The sequence below is a fragment of the Caretta caretta genome, chromosome 4 (genome assembly GCF_965140235.1).
Source record: "Caretta caretta isolate rCarCar2 chromosome 4, rCarCar1.hap1, whole genome shotgun sequence".
Lineage (NCBI taxonomy): Eukaryota > Metazoa > Chordata > Testudines > Cheloniidae > Caretta > Caretta caretta.
This window is the reverse complement of record NC_134209.1, coordinates 30,483,344-30,503,237: the sequence shown is the minus strand read 5'-3', so window position 1 is coordinate 30,503,237 and position 19,894 is coordinate 30,483,344. Positions and strand designations below refer to the sequence as shown.

At 41.2% G+C, this 19,894-nt stretch overlaps 1 protein-coding gene and 1 long non-coding RNA gene across 2 annotated transcripts in view; one reads left to right on the top strand and one right to left on the bottom strand.

The window, feature by feature from the left end:
- LOC142071740 (uncharacterized) overlaps positions 1 to 19,894 on the top strand; it is a 65,341-nt gene that overhangs the window by 15,827 nt on the left and 29,620 nt on the right. The window contains exon 2 of the long non-coding RNA XR_012667929.1: positions 13,753 to 13,879. This is a non-coding gene — a long non-coding RNA (uncharacterized LOC142071740). The remainder of the gene's footprint in view (positions 1 to 13,752; positions 13,880 to 19,894) is intronic.
- IBSP (integrin binding sialoprotein) lies at positions 4,577 to 18,812 on the bottom strand. Its single transcript, XM_048847243.1, has 7 exons — positions 18,736 to 18,812; positions 15,923 to 15,987; positions 15,740 to 15,790; positions 15,555 to 15,626; positions 11,660 to 11,722; positions 6,563 to 6,691; positions 4,577 to 5,496 (listed from the first exon to the last, which is right to left on the bottom strand). The coding sequence occupies exons 2-7, from the start codon at positions 15,974 to 15,976 to the stop codon at positions 4,918 to 4,920; spliced, it is 948 nt and encodes a 315-aa protein (XP_048703200.1). The 5' UTR covers positions 15,977 to 15,987; positions 18,736 to 18,812; the 3' UTR covers positions 4,577 to 4,917.

Sequence of the window (19,894 nt, the reverse complement as noted above, 5' to 3'; positions counted from 1 at the left end):
CCCTTTTAGCTTGGAAAAAGACCTATGTTTGCTTGAAAATTGGGTCATTATCAGTGAAAAATGGCCATGTTTTGCTTGTAACCAAAAACGTTCAAACCTTTGCACAATGTTTCACAAAACTTCTCATTGTCAAATTTGTAACAAAAAGCATGAATTTTGTGTCATTTAGCTTTTTTATTGCATATAGTTCATCCATACAACTTAACCTTTTTTGTATATTGTTTTCATGTTTTGTTTTCTTGATTCCTCCTCTAGTTGTTGAGCCTCTTTCCAAAATTTATGCTTGTCCCAATATTTGTGATTTCGTCACTACTTTGCAGGATGCTTTTACTTCTTCCACTTTTCCAGAGGTCTTGGCTTGTTTGCACTTTTCCTGTAACGTTCTTGTTTTGTTGCTTTTCCAACTTTTCCCTGTTTGCTTATGCCTTCCAGTATCACTGTGTTTTGTATCACTGCTTTGAATATTCCCCATCTGATCTGTAATGAGACTTCTTCATTAGCACAAATGAATGGCCTGAAATACTTTCCAAGCATCACCTTGTATGCCTCCTTCACAGACCTAATCTTTAATTTATCACGAGCAAATCTAGTTCCATTTGCACCCATCTTTTTATTCATCTTTAAATTAATCTTTCCATTTGTAGTTCATGATCACTACGACACTCGGCACTTGTATGAATTCTGACATCCAACAGTGACCATCTGTACATCTTACTGATAATGTGCTCAGTTTTGGTTTTTGGTTTGGCCACCTAATGAGTTCCAGGTAACCTTCTGCATGTCTTTGTGAGGAAACCAAGCATTGCCAATAACCAGATTGTGCATCTCACAGCACAAGGTATACTCAACAAGGCACACATTAAATGCATTAAAACCTGCTGATAGGTCTCAAAATGTGAAGTCAAGGTATGGTATTGGTTACAATCAAAAAGTTTACAGTGGTGTGAACGCTGCAGAAGACAGGTGATAGAATGCCAAAGAAAATAATGCAAATGCAACCAAGGTCAGTCAGACCTAGAGACAACCACTGACTAGATGGCAGGACATCGTATGTGGGGACATGACTTGACTTTAGTAATCTTATATCTTGACTTTAGTAAAGCTTCAGATACTGTCTCGCATGATCTTCTCATAAACAAACTAGGGAAATGCAACCTAGATGGAGCTACTTATAAGGTGGGTGCAAAACTGGTTGGAAAACCATTCCCACAGAGGAGTTATCAGTGGTTCCAATCATGCTGGAAGGGCATAATAAGTGGGGTCCCACAGGGATCAGTTCTGGGTCCAGTTCTGTTCAATATCATCATCAGTGATTTAGTTAATGGCATAAAGAGGACAAGTATAAAGTTTGAGGATGATACTAAGATGGGAGGGGTTGCAAGTGCTTTGGAGGATAGGATTAAAATTCAAAATGATCTGGAGAAATGGTCTGAAGTAAATAGGATGAAATTCAATTAGGACAAATGCAAAATACTGCATTTAGGAAGGAACAATCAGTTGCACACATGCAAAATGGGAAATGACTGCCTAGGAAGGAGTACTGCAGAAAGGGATCTGGGGGGGTCATAGTGGATCACAAGCTAAATATGAGTCAACAGTGTAAAACTGTTGCAAAAAAAAGTGAACATCATTGTGGGATGTATTAGCAGGAGTGTTATAAGCAAGATACAAGAAGTAATTCTTCTGTTCTACTCCATGCTGATTAGGCCTCAACTGGTGTATTGTGTCCAGTTCTGGGAGCCACATTTTAGGAAAGATGTGGACAAATTGGAGAAAGTCCAGAGAAGAGCAACAAAAATGATTAACGGTCTAGAAAACATGACCTATGAGGGAAGATTGAGAAAATTGGGTTTGTTTAGTCTGGAAAAGAGAAGATTTGAGAGGGGACATAACAGTTTTCAAGTGCATAAAAGGTTGTTACAAGGAGGAGGGAGAAACATTGTTCTTCTTAACCCTTGAGGATAGGACAAGAAGCAATGGATTTAAATTGCAGCAAGGGTGTTTTAGGTTGGACATTAGGAAAAACTTCCTAACTGTCAGAGTGGTTAAGCACTGGAGTAAATTGCCTAGGCAGATTGTAAAATCTCCATCATTGGGGATTTTTAAGAGCAGGTTAGACAAACGCCTGTCAGGGATAGTCTAGATAATTCTTAATCCTCCCATGAGTGCAGGGGACTGGACTAGATGACCCCTCTCTCAAGGTCCCTTCCAGTCCTATGATTCTATGACCAAGTTGGGCTCAGTGGAGGAACAAGCCATGGACAACACTGAATGGCAACATTGTAACTGCTCCGTGTCTTCAAAGATGGTCTGGGATGAAAGAGAGAGTTCATCCATATCTAATGTAAACTCAAAATAATGATCTCTGACCTTCCTTACAGACTCTCTTTAATATCGCTCCTAACTTCCTTTTTCTTCTCTCCATTCACAGCTATGCATCTCCCTTCCTTTCTCTGCCTTTTGGTTGCTTGGTTGTTGGATTTTATTGCAATAATACCTAAGAGCCTGAGTCATGGATCAGGGCCCCATTATGCTAGACACTGTGCAAACACAGAATCAAAAGATGGTCTCTGCCCGAAGAGGTTACAGTGCAACTATAACAAATAGTGACTGGGGAGCCCAAAGTAAGGATGACACCATATTGATCAGCAAGAAAAGCAGTCGTCATGGCACAGAAGCTGCTTGATCACTGTCAACCGCTGGGTTGCTTAGGTTTGCCTCTCCCCTTCGCTCAGCCCTTTGGAGTAATCCCAACACCACCAGGCTTATTCACATCCTCCTGGGCTTTCCTGGTTTTTCAAAATTGCAAAGTTAAACAAAGAACTAGCCACTTGGGTGTGAACGATGTATCTGTGTGCAAAACTGCAGAAGTTGAGCGTGCCGTTGGGACACACGGTTTTTGAATATCAGAACTGTGTCACAAAGGCCCATTGGTAGTTCACTACTGTGTCAGCAACTCTTGTCAGGCCTGACATACTCATTACACCTCACATGCTGATCATTAATGTCGCTGTGAAATGTTTGTAGCAACTCAGTCGGTGAAATTATGGATACTCTCTGGGATTATGTCCTGGAGACTGTACACAAGGGTGACAAAACAGGTTTCTTCTATACAAAGGGGAAATAAAGTGTGGTGGCAGATGCTCCATCCAGGAAAGAGGGCTCTGACCTGCTGCCTCTAAGTCAGCCAGTGGCTAACTCTCCTGAAACTTTGTAAGGGAGGGGAGTGACCCAGGACACTCCTGTATTCACAGCCTATTCACTATTGTGGTAATCTTTGTACAAAATATGCCTTGAAAGGTATCATCTGAAAACTAATAACTCACTGATTTATGCCCAGATAAATTTGTTAGTCTCTACAGTGCCACAAGGACTCCTCGTTGTTTTTGCTGATACAGACTAACACGGCTACCACTCTGAAACCTGTCACTGATCACTAACGTTCTGGTGTGGGGTATGTACCACGTGTATGGATGGATATATGCTGGAATTATGACTTAAGTGTGTTTAAAGCAGGCATGTCAGGAGGTGTTGGTAAACAGGTTTGCCCTAGACAAAGGACTGTGTATTCGATTCTCTGACCAGCCTCGTGTTCGGAGAAAGACAATGAAAGTCCATTTTCACATATTGGCAAACAAAACTATCAGGCTAACAGGATGGGGTACAGAGTGGGGCTGTAGACAGGCTGCTAGGGTCAGAGCTGTTGAACCAGGACTGTCCAGCAGAAAGGCACTTCAGGCTTGTAGGTTGGTTGTGAGCGTCCCTGGCTGGCAGCTGCGCCAGCAAAGTGTTGTAAAGCGCCCACGTTGCAGGGGCAAGTGGTGACACAAACCTTTACTGGTCTGGTTGCACCCTGAACCTCGTAAGAAGGTCCTATGTGCCTTAGCCAAAAGTCCTTTCTTTGCCTTAACCACAGTACCATCCTTATCACACAGAGACTGTCAGGATGCAGTTATGATTTTACAGTCAAACTCTTTTCTTTACTACACCGGTATGTAAATCTGGAGTAACTATTAAAGACAAGAGGGTTATTCTGGATTTGCATCAGCATAACATAAAGAAGAATTTAGCCCACTGGTTGCTTATTGATATGATATGGCCTTGATGTATGGTCATTTAAAGTAGCAACGAAAGATAATGTAAGATTTTCACTGACTCCAAATTTTAAAGGTTCATCTCAGTTGCACCAGGTCAGTGCCATATCTTATTATAATGCCAGCAGGAAAACTGTGAATCTGTTGATAAAGTATTCCCTAAAAGAGGGCCCTTCATTTATTCTGAGGTTAGACTAGAGAAGTTTTTCTATTTTTAATCAATCATTTCCTCTTGCCAGGGTGTCTTGTGTGCATTTTGGCATGGGGTCAGATAGGAATAAGTCAGTCTCAAAACACAGCGAGACAGATCCTCAGCTGGTAAAAACCTGTGTAGCTCCTTTGCCTCCAGTGCAGTTATGCAGATTTACACCAGCTGAGCATTTGCTCCCATTCGTGGGAAACTAGCAAGTGACATGGTATTTTGGGCAGATAATTAAAAAGTTGTTTCTTCTTCATTACAACATGTTGGTCATTTTGGTTGCTTTAAAATTCATTTTGACTTTAATATAAACAATGGATAGACACACTGCAAATATATAGGATACAACAAATCTCACTGGGTAATTCCACCTGACATACAATATTCCTCAGTACCAGGATTAAAAATCTACAAACCCCAGGAGCATATATAATGTCCAAAAGCATGTCTTTAACAAAGAGCACATTTTAGTAGTTAGCAGTAATGCCACTCATTAAAGGTGGATCCCCCCCTTCCCCTTTTTTACCGGCATCGAGTTACATTTTGCTGCACCTTCCTGAGAACATTGAAAACAATTGCCATGCAGAGTATGAGCATTAACAATATCAATCACAGTCTTGCTGTTCATTGATTGTAATAGTAATCATGGCCATATACATCATACCCATGCCCCTTGTAGTAGCCATATTCATCCTCGTATGTTCTGTAGCTGTCCCCTCGGGGATACCCATTCTCCCGGCCGTCGTTATAATCTGTTTGGCTTTCGTAGCCATTTTCATAGCCCGGGGTGGTGGTTTCTCCGTTTTCATAACCCCACAGATCCCCAGGGGTGGTGGTGTCATAAACCTCATCCTCAGTTGGCGTGGTGTCACCTCGCCCCGGATCTGTCGGGGTGGTGATGACGATGGTTGTGGCTTCAGTTTCATTCTCTTCCTCCTCCTCCTCTTCAGCCTCTCCATTGCCACCATTCCCATTCTCTGTATCCGTACCATTGGTGCTCGTGCCATTGCCGCCAGCCCCGTTCTCATCCACTTTTTCAGTTTCTTCCTCCTCTTCTTCATTTTCCTCCTCCTCATTTTCATCGCTGTCCTCTTCGCCTTCAGAGCCTTCGCTCTTCCCGCCTTTTCCGGGAGCTTTGCATCCCCCCCCCTTCTTAGCGCTTTCACCCGTTTCAGCATTCTCAGGACCTTGGCAGTCTTGCTCCTGTGCCACATATGGCAAAAGGGTTCGGATTTACAAAGGGATAAATAGACAAGAGAAAGATGCAGTCATTCGAAAACTTTTAACATGGGGCCAGATCCTGAGCTCTGAGAACTTCAGGCGAGGTGTGTCTTGCCCTAATGGACCACAGATGGGTAGGAGGAAGGAAAGATTCCCTCCCGGCTTCTTGCATGGCCCATGTAAGGGATGGTTAGTTGCAACTCAGTCCCTTGGGGGTGGGGGTGGGGCAGGGACTGCATTCCAAAAGCTTCCCACACTCTAGGGGGAAATGGCAGGGAAGTAAGCAGCGGTATGGCTCTCTACCCACACCCACCCACAGTGGCTGGCCCACTGGGCAGCAATATGACAGAGCTTTCAAAATGGTGCAATAAATTACTCCCAGTGCAATTGGGAACATGCAAAAAGCATTGTGCCCGTCTGAAAGGCACATGTTGACTCCACTGACTTACACAAGCTGAGGAGCTGGTAATACATGGCTGCAGACAGAGACTCCTTTCAGCATGTTTACCTCCCAGCAGATACAGCGAGAAATATCATCCACTGGCTCCTAAGCCCATGCCAAAAAGCGGAATGTGCTCCAGACTAAGAAGCATTGAATACATACTGTATTTTATAGCACTGGTATTTCCCCCTGGTTTGTGGGAACAGAAAGACATTAAGGCACTGTAAAGCCTGCCTTCAAATTGTAAGCTGTCACTATATATGTGTTTTGTATGGTGCCTACCATAGTGAGGGCCCTTACCTGGTCTAGACCTGTAGGAACTCTTGGAAACATAAATACTACTACTAATGGTTATGACACAAATTGAGGTCTAACAATGGGAACCATCTAATAAAGGAGCTGAACTGTACTTACTGGGCCTGTTCTCCAGAGTAAATCAGGAGTCCATTGAGTTACACCGGTGTAAAATGGGTGAGCAGAGAATCAATCTCAATGTATTTTGGGATTCCTTGGGCCAGTCTATTGGGCCAGGAGGTGGGGTGGGTGGCAGCCTTTTGTACTGGCTTCATTGTATTTATAAACTTACTGGAGGGCTGCAAATATTACCTTCTTAGGGATTTTGGTTATTCCGTTACCAAGGCCTTTCTTGCCTACAGCCTTCTTTCCAGTGGGAGCCTCAGTCGTAGTTTCTTCACCTTCATTCTCTCCATTGTTTCCTTCATTTGACTGCTCCTGCTGAGATATTACATAGCACTGGTCACAGAGGCTGTTTTAGTTTCGACAGAGATGTAAAAATAATCTCATCATGTGAGCAGTAAACATTTCAATAGAGGGAATTGTCTTTCCCTTCTGTCCTTGCTGTGTCTGCTTTAAATACTGAAGGAAAGCACTCTTTCTTAGGAGCTTGCGATGCCAATCCTTGCAGGGAAAACAAAGAATCCTGAATTTGTGTCTTGGCTATGGAGTTCAAGAACAAATAATTTTAGACCTCTGTTTTCAAAAGCAGCCTCAAAATTGAGTGTGCACAGTCATCTGCAAATCTAAACAAACAGGCTGCATGAAAATCCCATTATCTGCAAGACGAAATGATTGTGTGAACAAAATTACAAGCACACACTTAGTAATGAGGTAGAGGATGCGTTGATAATTTCACCTTAAGGGGCACATTTTTTCTAGAAGCCTGAGTTGGTGTGTTCAGCTACCATGATTATTTATATACGTTAGTATTATGCACATATAATACACAACTGGCCATTTAGTAGTCACAGTTGCATGTAAAATTTTGTATCTCTATGCATAGGTGCTGGAACTAGGGGTGCTGGGGGTGCTGACACGCCCCCTGGCTTGAAGTGGTTTCCATTCTATACAGGGTTTACAGTTTGGTTAAATGGCTCTCAGCACCCCCATTATAAAAATTGATCCAGCCCCACTGCCTCTATGGTAAAACGTAAGCTCTATGGCTAAACTGTTAAATCTGCATATATGCAGGTAGTTGCTCGAGCAAAAAAGCACATGCATTTGCAACCCTAATGTACAAGCAGTTACAGCTATAGTGCATGTAGTAATTGTAATTATATAATGAGCAGTTCAAGTAAGACTCTGGGTTTGTGTGTATTTAAGTATGCTACTTTAACATTGGACAACTGGGACCACTTTTGGTTTTGTGTTTCTAGAGCTGAGGTTTGTCCAAGTTTTTTCACAGTGCAGACCATATCTTAATATAGCTATCCTCGAACTGACCGCTAAGGTCCCATTCACAATCACACAACATCTCAAAGAACTCTTCAGAAAACTGGGACTACTTTGGGTTTTGTATTTTCCCAGGAATTTTTGCTTTGAGACTTCAATGAAAACCAAAACGGGTCCCATCCTTCCTTTGTAATTACACATCAGGGACTGAAGCTGAATGGTTTTGTTTTGGTCTCTTGTTTAACAAAGTATATCATTTGAAAGAACCAAATTAAGCTTTGAAGTAGGGATGGGTGAACTCTTTTTGCTTCAAATGCACCCAGACATAGTGGGTTTGAAAGTTTTGATTTGAACTCAGACATCAATGGGTTTGCTTTCTGCTTTGGAGTATCTCTGGAAAAGGGAGCAGATGAAAAAACACCACAGAAGAAATAGAGTGCAAAGTGGATCAGATTGTTGGGGAGGCTGGAAAAAAATATAGAGACACAATGACAAAGCAGCAGAGAGGGAAGAGTGAAAAATTGTAATCAACAAATAAAAATGATATAGGAGGCCCACTTCTGCCAGACTGACTTTTAAGGTTTGTTTTCTATCTCAATTGAATGGGAGGGACATTTGACTTCTGAGGTTACTGATGGCTAGCTTCACCTGTTCTCAAGGCTGAGATTGGGGAAGAGAGAAACCTATTTCTCAAATTGTAGATAGATACCTGTACATGGTGCTTGTGCTGGTTCTTTTAGTAATTCCTCTTGTTCCTCTGGCAAGCCTGGCTCAATTTTTCTTTCTTATTTTTGCACACAGCCAATTGCTAGTGTTAGAATTTGTAAAAATTCCATAGACTTTCCCCGTCTTCTGAGGACTGCCTTGTTTACATGACCAGTAGTAAGATACTAAAGAGAGGAACAATCTAATGTGATCACCTTCAACACTCACTGCTCAGTATCTAAAGAGGAAGCAAGGAAGGTAAACCTAAAATCTTGGGTTAATTTAGTGCCAGTTAAAACGTAAGTTATTTTCTACTCTCTTGAAAGAGCCACCAAATTTCATGGTGTGGTTGTCTGTGCGGATAGGTATCAGAACTTGTCATGTGCCCAATAAAATAATTATCATAGTTATGCTGTTTATATAGCCATTGCTGAGGTTCTGCCTCTTCATTATAAATTATCTTTCTTTCCACTGCCTTTAAGGCTAAAGCCTGCCACAGAATTGTCTTAGCCTGGAAACCGCTTTTTAAAAAAACAAAAACAATAGAGAATAAAGTCAATGTTTCTTCAAGCCACTTTGGTTCACTTCACAAATTTACTATCTGAAACCTCAAGTCATGTAAATGAAATTCATATGGAGATTTAAGAGTTACAAGTAGAAGCACTTTAAAGGAGAAGTTAAAGAGTTATTTTTTTGTTGTTTTTTTTTAATCCAGCCAAGACCTGGTTTTATGCTTTCAGGGGTCTGGGTTTTTCCTGCCAGAGTTGTTTATATCACCAACACCTAAACAGTTTCAGGATGCAGATTCTGGCTCTGCTCCAGGTTGTCTGCATGTCATCAACACTTCCCAAAAGAAAGGCAGAAACCTGACTCTAGTCTTGGCAGGTAGATAATAGAGGGATTGTTTTTAGATGACAGTATTCTGCCTACAGATGAATACAGACACAATATACATGGTAATGCCTTTTAAAATGTGACCTCTGTTTTTTTTTGGATACCATTTTTATCCTTGTGAATAACTGTAAACTCAAAGTTAGAGATTAAATGCTCACCTACCTGATGGCAACTGCAATGAACACATAATTAATACTGTGCCCACCAGAACAGAGACCATGTTGAAGCCCTTTCCAGATAAGACCCATCTTTAAATGTAGGCATACATTTTCCATACACACTAATGGTCCTGGATGTCTCAGTTTGTGGGTACTCAAATTGAGAGACTTTCAAGGGGTAGTAGGTGCTCAGCATGTTCTGAAAATCAGGTCCCTTTAAAATCACTCATGTTGGGCACCCAAAAAAACTAACTCCTCACTTTGGAAAATCTTAGCTGTGCTGGTCTATAAATGTTTAAGCTATTTGCGCTCCACCACAAGGGGCATGTTCTTCACAGGGGGTATTTTGAAATATATTTTCCTCTTTTCTCTCAAACTGACAGAGCAATTTATTCGCCATCAGATCGAGTTTCATCTTCTCTGCCAACAAAGGTACCAATTGGGAAATAAATTTCAAATGAGTTACTCTGTTTAAAATCCTGGTTTCCTGACTATGCATGAAAGGCCAAATTCATGGAAACGGAGCAAAGAAGGTACACCTTGCTCCACATGAAAGCCCCACAGGACTGAGGAGTGGACTCAGACTCAACTACTCAGGATATCTGGTTAGCTGAGCCACAGCTACTAATACATGCCAAGGAGGTGAGTCGGGGGGGAAGGTCCACTGTTTGTTCTCCTGCTTGTGGTGTTTCAATCCTATAGATTTATGCTTTGTATGGAAACACTGGTGCCCTGTCTTGCTTATGCTTCCCCCATTGCCCCTGTACTGAGTTGCAGAGATCTCCACAGCACATAGGTTGCAGAATCTCTATGCACCAGGCTCTCAGATAATTATTGCCTCCTGTGAACCTGACATATTGATTTTTCAACTGCCGTTAGGCATTCTGCATCCATGTAGCATGCCTCAGGATTTAACCCTAAGTATTTGCAAATAAAATTGCACGATTATTTTCAGTATGTAGATTTAGAAGTGTGATATATTCCTTTCCCTGGATACCTGTATAATTAACACCAATGGTTGATGTATAAGTGTGTGGAAAGCCAGGTAAGCACAATATATATATATAATGGCACCTTTGTAACCCATAACAGTCATTCAAGCCAAAAATTCGGTGTTATAAATACAGTAGTGTCTAAGCACACATTGACTCAAGAGACCATAGTGGTAGCAAATAAGCTATTACTGCTTGTCCAGGTCAAACTATACATTTCCAAAAATAGTATTACACCAAAATACATATTTACACAAGAGATTATATCAGTTTTGAAGGAGACAACACAATTTAGAAGGTAAATAGTAATAGGAGAGGATGCTTAACTCCCAGTACTGCAAATACACCCCATGGTTATGTGATGGAAGTACTCTCTGTAGTCAGTGTTCCCTTTTCTGTGTTGATGGGCTTGTTTTATGAGTTAACACTGGGGCCACTCTTGTTTCTGGGTCACTTTATTTCCCTAAGGATTATGTTGCAGAATTCTGTGGCGTGCCAACAGGGAGAACAACTTCTATGTCGGTAAAATAAGGACTGGTGAATCACCAAACTCAGGAACAGTGCAGAAGATTGCATGCTGCTCTACATAACGTCCCACACAAACACATACAGCTGAAAGAACTGGACATAGGGCCAGATCCTCAGTTAGTGTGAATCAGGAAAGTTACATTACTGTCAATGGAGCTTTTCAGATTTATATCAGCTGAGGATCTGGCCCACAGACTCTCTAAGGAAAGAATAGTTTAGTTCCATAATTCTCCACAGTCAATTTGCTTTGCTATTATCCTGATCTAAATGTAGTAAACCTAGTTCTATGGTCTAATCGTTAAGCAGGGCTTTCCACTGTTAGTGCCTCAGTTTACCCATTTGTAAAAAAGCTAGTAACAATACTTACCTGTCTCACAATGTTGTTTTTAAAGAGGTTCTTAGATGAAGGTCACTATTGAAGTGCTGAACAATATTAACACTTCACCTTCTTAGGCCTGAAGCTGGTCTTTTCTGCAATTTTATCAAGCCCTGCCCATTTCTAAACTGTTGGAAACAGAAAGGCTGGACTGTATCTCAAAGACTACTCCCCCATTTTAAAAAAAAATGACTCAGGGCTTAAAAAACATAGCAGCAGTCCAGAATGGAAACCTGTGGGTAGTTAGAAATCCTGACAATGACCATTCACAGAGTTCAGACTATTAAAAAATCCCCATTTTTTGTTTGATTTTTTTTGTGCTACTTGGTTTGTTTTGACAATGGCCACGCAAGTTACATACCCCTTCTTCTTCTTCCTCCTCCTCCGAGCTGTCACCATCCCCCTCTTCTTCTGAGTCACTGCTCTAAACAGAGGGAAAATTGTGAGTATTTCCTTTCCTGTGCTTCCAGTTAATGGGGGAGGGAGAGAGAGAGAGAGAGAGAGAGTGTTTCTGAGAATTGCATATAAAGCACAGAAAAGATTCTACATGGATAATTGATCTACAAGGTTAGCCAGACAGTTAAAGGATTCTGGTGACCTTATGATGGCGAACATGAAACTTGTGATGCAGAGAGTGGTGGAGAGTCAGGTGGAGAAGGGTTTGTAATGTCAATGAACCCACCAGCTTCACAGGGGAGCATGTTGTACAAAAAATGGCTGATGTGGACAATGCCTTTCATCCCAATTATATTATGCCTTTCAGCACCGATTATATACATGCACCTTACTGAACGAGATTGACCTTCTGGGGGGAGCACAGCCACCAGCCAGCACACCAGAGCTGCACAATGATTCTGTGCACTGATAAACCCTGAGCCTTTCAAATGGCCTCATAGGTCCTTCAAAGTCCACACACAGTAGACAAAAAGAAAAGGAGTACTTGTGGCACCTTAGAGACTGACCAATTTATTTGAGGCTAAGCGTTCATGAGCGACAGCTCACTTCATCGGATGCAGCTCACGAAAGCTTATGCTCAAATAAATTGGTTAGTCTCTAAGGTGCCACAAGTCCTCCTTTTCTTTTTGCTAATACAGACTAACACGGCTGCTGCTCTGACACAGTAGACAGATTTTTATGGTCTTGTCTGAAAACTTCGTGGGACTCAGAGTATGTACATTGAGGATGGAGGGCAGGATCAACCTGGCCTAGAGCTGATTGAATCTGTCCTCCTGGGAGACTAAACACTTCAGCTGTGGGGTGTAGCCCACTAAGCCATCCCACTCTCTGGACTGAAAAGCTCCCTTGCTGGTATGTGTGTGCTTTCCCTCTCCTTTTCACTGTAAATCTGCTTCCCTGTCTACAGAACATCTTCTGCCAAATATATTGCCTCTCCAACAACTTATCCACCATCAGACTTTCCCAGGAACCACAGAGCTTTATGGAAAAGAATAGCGGCCTCGGACAATAAGCTATAGGGGGACAGAAGCTTCCCTTTCCCCTGCCACCATTCAGTGCTACGCTGTGGTTTTCCGCCCTGGTTCATCCAGTTACTTACACAGCACTTAACACTTTCAAAGTGCTGCTCGGCCATTAAATTGATTTATGCCATTTGTTACTAAGCAGGCAGAAAGGGTACCAGAATCTGGCCTTAATTAATTTAGACTTCAGAGTAGCAGCCTGTATTAGTTAGTCTGTATTCGCAAAAAGAAAAGGAGTACTTGTGGCACCTCAGAGACTAACCAATTTATTTGAGCATAAGCTTTCGTGAGCTACAGCTCGCTGTCTCTTAGGTGCCACAAGTACTCCTTTTAATTTAGACTTGCAGCTCGCCATGAGATAGGTATGTAAACATAGATTTCTGGAGAGAATGGATGTGCTTTGAAATAGATGTAGTTCTCATCATTCAATTTTTCACTGAAGGTATAAGTAATTTTTTGCTTGGATATGTTAATACTTCCTATAAAGGCAGTAAACATTTCTACTCACATTATCTGGGAACCAAATCATTAGCTTTCCATACAGGGCTTTATTATGACTATTATTTCTGGAGGTGGGGAGAGGAAAGGTGTAGGGAAACCCAGGAAGCCCACAAGCCTTTTTGGCCTTGGAGCTTGTATCTTCTGTACGTTGACATTTGCGTTCAGCGTAATTAGGGACTAGATGAGAGATGGGTTCACAGGATTCTTCTCTGACATTGTGAGTGATAGCTAAAGATGGGCCCGCACAAAAATATATTTGTACCCGAGGGACACCCCAAACCACTGTGCTGCTGGGGCATCATTCCCAAACACAAGACTGTTTTTAGCTTCAGAGGAAATCTCTGACTGTGCCTCTGCATCTAACTGCATGCCAGTCAAAAGATACACATATTGAGTCCATGAAAAATAATTCCAAACTGCTGTCTTTTTTTTTAAAGCATACAGTAAATTCTGCCATTTCTCCTATTTTTTTCAGTTGTAAGCAAAATTACTTCTTCCAGTGGAGTCTCCTTTGCATAATTTGTAATTATGCAATTACACATCCTGCTTTCCTGTAACTCTGAGCCATGCCAGTCTGTGCCATTTCCAGAGGCCATACTGAGGTAAATGATATCATATTCTTGGCAGTACTGTCAGGCAGGATGCAATCCATATGGCTATACTGGCCACAGTTCTGGACAGGTCTGGGAATTAAGTGGCCTTTGTTTACTGCTTTAAAATGAGTGTAATTATTTTATCTTATGTAACAGTGAGTCTCTTTTAAATGACATGTTTTGTCAGTGCCCCTGTGAGTCACACCAAATGTCTTTGGAACATGAACCTCGTGGGCTAGATGTTCAAAAGATCCCAACTTATTGGAGTGCTGAGCTCTTCTTTGTAAATCTGGTCATAAGTGTTACAATGGGGGCAGCTGGGTGCCAGGCCCTTTTCAAAACCTGGCCCTTTTTATGACTGCCCTCCAGATCCTTTCCACTGGCTCTGACAGCATAAAAGGCTGTAAAGATACTGTGGGGAATTCCTGGGGAATTCACTGGCTCTCCTCTGTTACCTGCAGCAGCCCCCAGTTCAGGGGTCACACTGGGGGATATTCCCAGGGAGAAAGAGGTGTGCCTGGGGCATTCCCACATCTGACTGTTTCTGAATGTCAGCCAGCCCCACAGTCAACTGCACATAAGCAGGGCCAGCCCTACGGGTGGGCAGCCAAGGTGGGGGCTCTGGATGGCAGTTTCAGGGGCACCACATTGCTCATCTCTTTTTTTGTTGCTGTTGCTTGAATGGTTGACGCAGCCATTTGGGATTTTTTGGGGGTGTGTGGGGGGGGTTGTTTTAAACTCGGCCATTTGGGTGGTGCCAAAAATATTTTTTCCTCTGGCAGCAAAACACCAAAGGCCAGACCTGGGCATAAGTTAGGGTGGCTGAAAAAATGGATATAATGAGCCTGATTCTCCTTTCACTTACCCCAGACTTACACTAGTATAAATTTGCTGACTTCAGTGGAGTTAATCCTAATTTACACCACTACAGATGGATCAGAATCAGGCCCAGTGCATGTACACCACCCAGAAGGCCAGATCATCATCCGTTGTGAATTTCTGTAGCTCCACTGAGCTACAATATTTAAATTAGCTGAGAACCTGCGCACCCCCAACTCCCCCACACACACCATAGGACCCGCACTTGTGCCAGTTCAGCTTTTGGAGGTTTCTTTCTCTAAAGCATAGCTGGTATTGTTTCGTTTTGGCTAGAGAAACATTTGGGGTGAAATCTTGGCCCTGTTGAAGTCCAGGGGATTTTTGCATGAGGTAAGGATTGAGTTGCATGCGGTAAGGTTTTCACCCACAGGCTTTTGTTTGTAAAAACTGAACCAGTTATATATATAAATCAATATGAATGGTTCATTTTGCTCCATTTTAAACTATATAGAGAAAATTTCACGGACCCAAAAGAGAATTTAAGAGATTTGCAGGATCTTGAAGCAGATTAGGTTCACCCATCTGAATAAGAATAAATTAACATCCCTAACTGTCTTTGGAACACCCCAGGCCAAATTCAGTCCTGGTGCAAATGGGTTTAACTCCTCTACTTTCAGGTGATGTTGATGGAATTATTCCTCCTTATGCCAAAGCTGAGTTCAAATATATGTGAATTGTTCCAAATAACTTTAAATTATCTAAAATTGGCAATTATTTTTGTTCAAGAGGTATCTAATTATGTTAAGTGTGTGGATCATAATGTGACAGGCAATGTTTATAACTCCTTTTAAAAAGCTGCATTTACCTGAATTCTTCTGTGTGGTGGATACACATAGGCATATCTGTAAAAATAATATCGATGTTTGTTCTTGAAAACCTAGCAAAAAAGTAAAAAAACTAAATCAATTTTGGTTTCCGGTATTGGTGCTTAAGAAACAAGTGAGTGTAATTCTAATACACAAAAATAATCCAACAAGGCTGATATCATACCGCGTTTTCTTCTGAGTCATCTGATTTTGCTCTTCTATAGAAGCTTTTTGCCTGTTGGAAAAGGTTATTTTAATGAATGGTTCTCCTACTTAAAAACACCAGCAAGGCAAAGTCACTGGCAAGTGGTATTCTAGCGCCTCATAAATGATCTAGAAGAGTTAGTCAGTTGTTGAAGCCACTTACTGAGAAAGCACAGGCTATTCCCAAAAGGCAGATAAAGATAAGTGCAGTCCTCATTGTTGTATTTTCTGGAAGTAACAAGAAGGGTAATGTCAGTATATTTACTTCACATTTATGAAACATCAGCAGAGCAAGGGAGCTCCTGGGCGAATGACTTATGCAGTATTTTCATGCAGAACTAGCCCAGTGACATTTAGACAGACAGACAGAAGTGTGTGCACACGCACACCCACAACCACACCCAAATATATATGTATGGAGATAGACAAACATAGGGGAATCGCTTCTCCCATCAATGGAATACTGCCATTTCTGGGGTTGAATGTCACTGAGGGTATGCCTACACTGCAGCTGGAGGCGTGCCTCCCAGCCTAGGTAGACAGATTTGCACTAATACTGCTTGAACTAGTGTGCCAAAAAGAGCAGCATGGATCTAGTGCTCAGGCAATGGAATGGGCTAGCCATCCAAGCTTGAGTTGGGAGGGCATAGACTCAGGCCGCTAGCCCAAGCTGCTGTCCAAGCTACAATATCCATGCTGCTATTTTTAGCATGCTAGCTAGAGCAGAGCTAGTACAAATCTGTCTACCCAGGCTGGGAGGCACGTTTCCCGCTGCCGAGTAAATATGCCCCTAGAGCATGTCAACTTCATTGCAGTTAAATTATCTGATTAATTTAGCCTTCTTTCTCTGTTGATGGATCATTCATTAACAAATCCTGATCTATGAATGTAGTTGTCCTTTGCAAGTACTCACCAAATAGTTTGTGAACAATGTTTAGTCGGTGTTTTTCTTTGCAAACTAATCCTTCATTTGCATTGCATGGCTGGGTTTCTAAGTCACATGGCAATGTTTCTGCTCCCTGATTGGACAACTTGGTTTTTAAAACAGGAGACTAGTGAGTGATGAATAGTGAGCAATTACAATGAATAATGTACATCTAGTTTGAGTTCTTGACCAAATAATCCTTCATATAAGAATTCACAAAACCTCTGGGAATTGCACTCATTTTCACAAATAAACTGGCCATTGTCTGAATCCTCATGAATAATTCATAGGGTGATATTATGCAGCACAAGCTTGTCACATTAATTCATGAAAATATTAATGAGTCACTTTCTGTATTATTCAACACATTATTCAACAGTACACAGTAACATGTTAGTGCAGGAAGTCAAGAATGTTGAAATTTCAGGAGGAAATATTTAGATTGGTAGCATGTAATTACCCACCCTGGAATTTGGCCAATTCCTTTGGGTTAATTCCTCCATCCTTCTGAAAGGAAACTTTAATGATCTCGAGTAGATTTTTATGTTTGAAGGCACTTCCTGTATCAACATTTTCCTAACTTCAAGCTGAGGTTTTGCTATAGTAAGAATGCTAATGTCACCACGATCAGGGCTGCCAAACATGGGTTTTCCTCATAGGTGTCCCTTCCAAGTAATCAACTGCTCTAACCCTGGTAATCAGCTGATTAGCAATGAGAGTATAGGTCACAATGTGGGCTTACATAATATTTATGATTAGAACACCTGATATTTGTATGATATTTATACCCCTGAATCATCTGATCTGAATAATGGTCTATTGCACCTTTCCTCAAACTTGCTTGAGACCTCAGGACTTTGACAGGCTCTGGATATCACTCTCTTAACTTTTAGTTGTCTCCAGGGGGAAACAGTGGCCTGCTGTAGGGTTTCTGAGGAACAGCTGACTCCATTATTTACTGTCTTTGAGATAAGTGGCTAGCAGGTCTACTACCTCTTCAGCCCTGCCAGATCCACCCAATTATGTCTTGAAGTGAAGAAGTGTCTTCTTCCTTGTTCTATAGAACAGGACCAGGAAACACATCTCTAGTTCTCATTCAATTTTCTCTCTAAGTCCTCTAAAGCTGGGTGGGCTCTGAGACCTGGTGGGAAATTACCTTTTAGTGCTAAGGTGATTAGGAATCTTACCAGACTCCTACTCCTACCCACCCGCCTCCCCAGTAAAAGTAAATCAGAGAGATCTAAACACTGAACAAATTCAGACATGTGCAAGTGGGTGCAACTGCACTGTAGTTCGTGACATTTCAGAACTTGCAGTGGTCTGATTTTGGTTCTAATGTGGTTGTCATGGTTCTTCACTGAACTACAGATTTCTCTGTGGAAGAGGTAATAAACACAGATCCTGAAAGCAAAAATATCCATAACTTGCACAACTGTTTATTTCATTAAGACACTGAGCCATAAGGAGTCAGAGTTTGAGCTGAAGTACATCAGTGTAGCTCTGTAGACTTCAGTGGAGTTATGTTGATTTATACCAACTGAGGATCTGGTCTGAAACTTGCAAATTACACCTGTCTGTAATATAACACCTAAAAACTCTGCTTTTGGGATCATTTCTATATTTAAGTTTGTAACAAGATTAGTTGTATTAACTTTTTTAAGCTGTGGGAAAATCTGTTTCTTCCATTCTGCAAATTTTCCCCATGCTGTATTAAACACAGGTTAGAAAAGAGTCAGGAAAAATTGTTTTCTTAGGTTGTTCAGTAGGGATTTTGATTATATTTCACTCATGACATTTTTTTGTTCACATTTTCTGTCTCATATTGGAGTGGTTGACAAGTTATAATTAGGTATGGCACGACTTAGTTACCTTTTTCATTCAACTTTATCACAACGATCATGCTGTAAATTCATACCTTTTTTTACAAAGTATACAAAGCATAATTTTGCAATCCAGTTAGAAATAGAGAATCAACAGGTTAGAAAAACAGGTGAAAAAAGTTGGTCTCAATTTATACAACATATAAAGAAACTAAACATAAGAAATCTTACCAGTTTGCAGTCCTGAAGTGTACAGCCTAGTTAAAAGAAGTCAGTGGACACAGATTTAATAGTTTTGCTTGCTCACTGTCATCCTACTGGAATATAAACTCTCTTTTCACCCTCCAGTAGCCAATCATCACCTTGCCTGTGTGATGTCAGCAAGTGGACTCTCACCATAAAACCCCCCAGGTTCAACATTTTTCTAGACACAGATTTAGTTTATAAACATAAAGCTCTGTTCTAGTGCCAAGAGGGTTGTATCGTTTCATTTAATTAAAGGTCTCGTGTAAGATGAAGGGTTTGGATGCTGAGATGTATAATAATGTTCTGAATATAAATTAAAACAAATATTGGGAATTCTGTTTTAAGGGCTTTTTCTCTTTCTTTTTTGGAAAATGTTATATACAAAAGAAGTGGAAACACAACAGTCCTGATTCTCTTCTCACTTAACACCAGCATCAATCTGGTTTAAGGCTAGTGTGAGAGGACTATTCGGTCACAAATAGTGTCATTTGTGCTGATATAGCTCATGAATATGAATTAAACACAGCATATATATTATACAAAGCCAGATGCTCACCATAGTTCTGCTACTTTACACCTTTGGAGAACCTGGCCCATTTTACTGTTTTATAGAAAGAAAGGAAGAAAACTGTTACTATCAACCATTGGATACCATACAATGTACATAGAAAGAAAAAGGAGTACTTGTGGCACCTTAGAGACTAAGAAATTTGTTTATCAACTCAAAGAATCCCAAAGCACTTTACAAACTATACACAGAGATCACTTGACCCACTGCTGAAAAGCAGTTACTTCTCAGGTGAAACGTGGCAATTGTTTGATGGTGTACTGCAAAGCTAAACAACTGTTTAGAACCTAATGTGAAGAACAGCTTATGCAACGGAAAGTACAGGGGGAAGCTAAATAGGCAGAATGTAGTTATTCAAGTTAGAATTTGGTCAGGACACCAGAGTTAGCAACCCTACTCTTGAAGAAATGTCTTCAGATCTATGACCACAAGTGGTCAGGACCTTAGTTTTATGGCTCATGTGAAAGATGCCACCTACTGCAGCGGTGTCCATTAACACCATGCTAGGGTACTGGTTCATTACTGACTCAGAGGGTAAATGACCACCTACTGAATTACTAGCACCACTTCCAACAG

Bases quoted from the DNA above. Each gene is read 5' to 3' on its own strand.
- IBSP (XM_048847243.1), bottom strand. From the start codon at position 15,976: ATGAGGACTGCACTTATCTTTATCTGCCTTTTGGGAATAGCCTGTGCT. The intron at 15,627-15,739 runs GTATGATATCAG...CTTTTTTGCTAG, and splicing joins ATGACTCAGAAGAAAACGCG to GTTTTCAAGAACAAACATCG. The intron at 5,497-6,562 runs GTAATATTTGCA...TATGTGGCACAG, and splicing joins TAACCAAAATCCCTAAGAAG to GAGCAAGACTGCCAAGGTCC.